This window comes from Haliotis asinina, chromosome 8 (genome assembly GCF_037392515.1).
Source record: "Haliotis asinina isolate JCU_RB_2024 chromosome 8, JCU_Hal_asi_v2, whole genome shotgun sequence".
NCBI lineage: Eukaryota > Metazoa > Mollusca > Gastropoda > Lepetellida > Haliotidae > Haliotis > Haliotis asinina.
The window spans coordinates 40,753,808-40,759,807 of record NC_090287.1 but is presented as its reverse complement, the minus strand read 5'-3'; the positions used below and the strand labels follow the sequence as shown (position 1 = coordinate 40,759,807).

At 40.4% G+C, this 6,000-nt stretch overlaps 1 protein-coding gene across 1 annotated transcript; it reads right to left on the bottom strand.

Moving 5' to 3' along the window:
- Positions 1-1,614: 1,614 nt before the first annotated feature.
- Positions 1,615-3,257, bottom strand: LOC137295272 (uncharacterized). The gene is made up of 3 exons (XM_067826590.1): positions 2,936-3,257; positions 2,532-2,779; positions 1,615-2,406 (listed from the first exon to the last, which is right to left on the bottom strand). The coding sequence occupies exons 1-3, from the start codon at positions 3,255-3,257 to the stop codon at positions 1,615-1,617; spliced, it is 1,362 nt and encodes a 453-aa protein (XP_067682691.1).
- Between the last annotated feature and the right edge of the window lie 2,743 nt (positions 3,258-6,000).

Here is a 6,000-nt window from a genome sequence, read left to right as displayed (position 1 = left end):
AAACTCCTTTGACTTTGCCAAGGTTTATATGCCAATTTCCTAATCATTATTAAAACAATATCGCGACTCCACAAGGGAAAGAACTCCGACGTTGGTAAAATCCGGTTAAATACACACTCGTGGTAGTAAACGACTGTGATTGAGGAGAAAAGGGCAGTAGGGCTCTGACGGGTAGCAAAAATCGGACTCGAGTACCCGAGGGATAAAACCCGATCCGGACTCGAGTACCCGGAAATTATGGCACCACTTTTAGTGAGAGCTATGTGCGTGTGTCGTAAGTAGCTGAAACAAGAATGACTCATTTATGTTATAACGTCTGTACTTACATGAAATCTTTCCTTAAAACGCGTGGTTATCAAATTTGACGAAACACAAACCTAATACCATTTTACTTATTTGACTAGCATGGGTCTCATGGGACTCATTGGCACAAATAGCCCATAGTAGAAATCAGTTTATGTGAAGCATACGGTCACATTTCGCAACACGTTGTTATTACCATACACAATCGAGAGAACAAAACAAAAAAAAAGCCATTGTCAAAAACATTTATTAAAGCACATTTCGTTTAGCCCAAACGAATTCTTTGGAAAAGATTGCGCATTGTAACAAAATGAATTTTCCACACCAGCAGTTGACAACATTTAACACATTTGTACGTGTTGATGAAAGCACGTAATTTGAAAACTAGACATTCAATAAACTGAAGATAACACATTGTATCAATCATGAATTATCCTAGTCAAATTTGCTTAAACTGTCGAAGAATGAAACGATTTAAATGAAAAAGTCATATCCCTGAAGTAACAACAAATAATTAGGTAAAGATGACAAGAATTTTTATGGATGATCAACTTCTTTATTGCAGGCTACCCTGCAATAAAGAAAGAAGTTGATCATCCATAAAAATTCTTGTCATCTTTATCTCAGCAACTTCTAGAATGCCTCTCAAACAGTTTAAATAATTAGGTAGTAATAAAAAATAATATATGCACTTCGTATTTCAGGAGTACAATCTCTCTTACTTTTTGTATGTTATGTCCCGAAAATGTGTCATTATACTTGACAACTGAGTATGTTAGACATTTGAATATGCGTCAACGCTGATTGAATCAGAACTTAATTTAAGTAAATTTATCTCCCTATGGTAATTGGTATTAATAAAAATTATATTACTGTTATTTAACTTGAACACAACGAACTGGAAAACAACTTGGAAATCCACGCATCACAAATGAGTCATCTTTAATTGTTAAGCATATCTTCTGGCAGATCGGGAAGAGACGGGTTCTGTTGTATTTGTTCTGGCTCACTCTTCACTGGAGGAAAGTCCTGTAATGTTCTTGTGACTGTAGGAGCGCGCTCAGTTTCAGAAGCTGTAGAATCCGGCATTGGGGCAATTGTGGATTCTGGCTTTGCGGAAGAAGTACGCATGTTTTTGTTCAGAAATATTATAGCATCAGCCGTGTCGGGGTGGAGTGAAGCTCTTTGTTGTGTGATTGTAAGCCAGGCTGCAAAAAATGCCCGCTCTGATGGTACACTAGTGCCCGGAATAGAGAGGAAACGTTGTGCAAGGGTTGCAATTCTTGGGAAACAGTATTTGTTTTCTTTCCATCAGCTTAAACTGAATGATTTGCCTGTTTGCAAGTTAGAAACCTTTGAAGCAGAAGTAAGGAAATCCTCGTACTCTTGTTGCGCATTTCTTGAAGACAAGTTTTGGTCATCGGCAATCTCAATTATGTCTCCGAAGAGGAAATTTATAGCCTTTCCCGTTTCACAGTACTTTGGTGTTTTCATTGGTGATACTGGTTCCACCTTGACAGTTACTTGTTCGGTGGCTGGTGTAGTGGAAAGTGTGGGTTCTTGACCCTCTCCAGATGTTTCCCTTAACAATATCACAACATGTTCTTGTGTTCCTCTCCGCTGTTCTTCATCAAGAAAACGAAGATTTTTTAAACACGGATCCAGTGCTGTGGCTGTCATGATTGGGGATAGCCAGAAGTCAGCTGTCATAAGGCGGGACTTAAGTCCATCTGCTATAGTTGTTTTCATGTCAGCCACAATGCGAGTGTCCAAATCGGACGGAACGAGGTGTTTCGTGACTAAGGCAAACACCAGTGGGTACACTCCAGCAGCAGTGGGGAACTCCTCGCTGCACAACACCTCTGTTGCAGAAACAAGTCGTTTGAGGGCAACTATCAACTGTTCCACAAGAAGCCATTGGCTGTCTTTGAAGTTGAGGTGTTTTTGTTTCTTGAATTTGTCATCATGGACAACTGCTACAATGGACGTGTGCAACTCATTTAGCCTCTCAAACATGAAATATACAGAATTCCATCTCGTTGGAATATCAGTGACTACGTGCTTCACCGTTTTGTCAAGACGCTTCTGTACATCCTCAAGCTCCTGCGTAGCAAGCACAGATTCGAAAAATAACTCACCAGTTTTCGTGCGTGAATAATCACGTCGATGGCATTCAATTTCAGTGCATCGTGGACAGCTAACTGCAGGGTATGTGCGAAACATCTGACGTGTGGGAAGCCAGTTGCCCTCGCTGCCACAGTCATATTGCTTGCGTTGTCTGTTGTGAGACCACAAACATACTCAATTTCAAACTCCGTTTTGATGGATACCAAGGCATCATCAGCGATGTTCTCGCCTGTATGGCAATCCTCCACGCGTCTAGTGGCAAGAATGCATGATTTTAAATCCCGCTCGTCTGTGATGTAGTGCCCTGTCACGGTGATGTAGCCATGGGTAGCACAACTGGTCCACATATCTGTTGTCAAAGATACGCCAGAGGACTGCTTTAGAATATACTTAAGCTGGGTTTTTGTGTCGGCATGTTCTTTCATAAGGTAATTATGGAGGGTCTTTGGACATGGCACGATATAACTGGGATTCAGTGAGTGACAAAAATCACGAAAACCATTACCTTTAACAAGGTTCAGAGGTCTGAGGTCTCTAACGCACATCAGCATGGCCTTGAGTGTGAATGTTTCGTATGTTTTTGAGTCGAGCTTTTTTCGGTTGTAACCACCAAAATATCCTTGCGTCAGCATGGCCTGCTTTTTGACCGGAGTTTGGGAAGAAACGTCCACACTGACGGACTTGTGTTTCACGTTAAGGTGTTTTCTCATTGAACTGGTTGAGCTCCCAGCGTAGCTCAACATAATGCCACAAAGGCGACACTTGGTTTTTCGTTTGGAACTGTCAAGATCAAAATGCGCCCACACGTTCGATCTTTTTTCATCCATGACTGCGCGAATAGTCAAGTTTAGTTTAGAGTTATCCGATTTCCGTTATCAATTTAAGCGATATAAGGTATACATGAATGGACTATAGTGCAGCCTTCAGCATGTATTTAGCACAACTATGTCTATGACTACAGGCTGTACATGAAGCACAGTCAAGCAGACTATTTACTTGGTATTCTCCCTGGATGTAATTGACGGAGGTGCTTTCACCAAGTGCAGCGAATCTCCACCTGGCGTGTCTCCTATATTTATTATGGTGGCGTGGTGGCAAGGAATATTCATTCCTTCGCTACTGTTCCAAGGTCCGGATCAGAAATTATCCAGCTACTCCATATCTCATGAGAATATGTTTGGAGTAGATACAGCATGCTATGAGCCATGAACCACCATGTATGGACCAGCAGGAGACTATCACAAAACTGACAACTGCAGCGGTGTCTGAAGAAGGAAAATCTGTTCTATCAAACTAATGACTGCGGTTTTTTGGGGCTTTCAAAGAAACCTAACTACCAACCGAAATGTCAAATAGCTGCTGACCAGTATCATGACAATGGGCTTTAGACGACTGCAGGGGATTACTCAGGGATATGTTATGGAAACCTCATGAAAGGCATGGCGTTCTGTAAGTACAATGCACCTGAGCATATCTGTCGTCGCTAGGACTACAATGCATTACAGTAGCTTTGAATTCATTGAACATAGACTATAATGATTTGACTGCCTGAAAATTCAACCTCTCCATCTTGCCAGAATCATAGGAATTACCTTGAAGTTGTCATCCATGAAGTTGTATGATTCATTTTGGACTCAACAAATTCTAAGTACCGATAAAACAATTATATTATGTATATGCATTGTAAACAAATGAGAATGGCTGTTGTCTCGCATCTATATATGACCTCACATTTCAAACATCGCCCGAAACTGGAATTACATTATGCACATGCGCTGGCAATCGGATTTGGCTAGTTATTTTTAACTTTTTAGAATAGAAAGCATATATGGTGTTTTGTGTGAATGTGTACATAGTTTTATCGTTTATGATATATTTCATAAAGATATGACTCAGTATATCTCTTTTACGCAAATGACGACAATTTCTGTTCAGTAGTGGATGACATTTTACAGCATCAGAAGACAGACTAGAACCGGTATCTTCAGTTGAAGTGTGAGCACCTCGGACGGAATTATGTTGAAAGAAGCTCAGCAACCAACTCCAGCTGCAGAATTAAACACCACAAAGATCGTCTGTGAAGTCTTACAAAGAACAGCTTTCAAGTAAAGAATGTGTATCTGATTTTGATATGATTCCTCAAGCAGATGGAAGGTTAACTCACAAAAGGTTTACACAGTCACAGCAGTATGGGTTCGAATCCACTTGAGAACGAACTATGTCTGTGTTCAGGGTTTAAATCATATCGTAAACGAAGTAAGATTATTCAAGAAATGACTTGCATAAACGAGACACGCACATTGGCTCATCAGTTAAGCATTTAGCACTCTGAAGAACACCAACCTGTTAAACAATTCTATTTGACAACAAACCATTAAGTAGACACTTTAAATGTCATGCGTCTTCCCGATGAGTCAAGCAGTTACCCTCCAGCCTCAGTCTATTATGCAAATAATTCCATAATTCCAGAACGTTTCTTTTTTCGTTTTCGTTTCGCAAAGATTTTAACAGAATGATCAACGACTCCTGCTCCAGACATGTTTGATCATGGCCTTATATTTAGTAAACGTTTCAAGCTTTTATTCGTGACGCATGGTTTTATCCCCACTGTTTGGTAGTGATCTGCGTGGTTTATAGTGTTTGATTTTTTTCAGCGTTGAACAAATAGTAAATCAATGTTATGGTTTTCCTCAGTTTAATTGATAGGTACAGACTTCATGGCATCAATATGTCACACACACACGCCTCTGTCAAGAACACATATTGTACAGTTAGTACAATGTCGGATTCAATCACGGAAGGTAATACTCCTTACAGTTCCTGGGTGGATTATGAAAGGGCATCGTGGAACGGAATGGGATTCATAAATATTACTTCTCCTTGATAAGCGCCATACATTGGGACGCTGCTTTTGGCAGGATTTGTTATGATTATATGAGAGTTTATATTCCATCCAGCAGCAACTCCTAGGCAAATGTGTTGTTATTTACCTGTGAAATTGTATTGTTACTATTGTACTATTATTTCCATAAATGCGCCTCTAGACACGGGCACACGTTTTCCTTTGCTATCTGGGTGGACATAATTCAAAACTCTAGCACTTCCTGCGTACGTTTCTGTACGTGTGGGGATGATGAGGTAGACAAGTGGTTAAAGCGTTCCCACGTTATTCCCCGCATGGGTACAATGTGTAAAGTCAATGTGTGGTTTCCCCCGCCGTGGTATTGCTGAATTATTGCTAAAAGCGGCGTAAAACCATACTCAGTCACTTACTCTGATTGCGTGACATCTGTCCAGATGAGGTTCATACTCTGTTTGAAATTTCGAACAATCAGTCTGTTTCGAGTACCTGGTACAACACACGCAGAAACAAGCAGACTGATTTAAACAGCTGTCGCTAAACCCTTCACTGTCGACTATGGGCGCTTACAAATGTAATGATAGACTAAGATGAGGAGCTAAACTCTCCATCATTACATCTGTAGCCTAGCATGCGCAGTAGAGATTTCCAATACATTTTCGATTTGAAGGAGAAATCAACAACGTAATGCTAATCAATATCGGCAGTGT

What these genes read in the sequence shown, in the direction of transcription:
- LOC137295272 (XM_067826590.1), bottom strand. Translation starts at nt 3,257, where the DNA reads ATGGATGAAAAAAGATCGAACGTGTGGGCGCATTTTGATCTTGACAGT. An exon ending in ACCTCTGAACCTTGTTAAAG is followed by an intron (nt 2,780 to 2,935) that starts GTAATGGTTTTC and finishes CTTTGACAACAG; the next exon opens with ATATGTGGACCAGTTGTGCT. An exon ending in GGGCAACTGGCTTCCCACAC is followed by an intron (nt 2,407 to 2,531) that starts GTCAGATGTTTC and finishes CTTGCTACGCAG; the next exon opens with GAGCTTGAGGATGTACAGAA.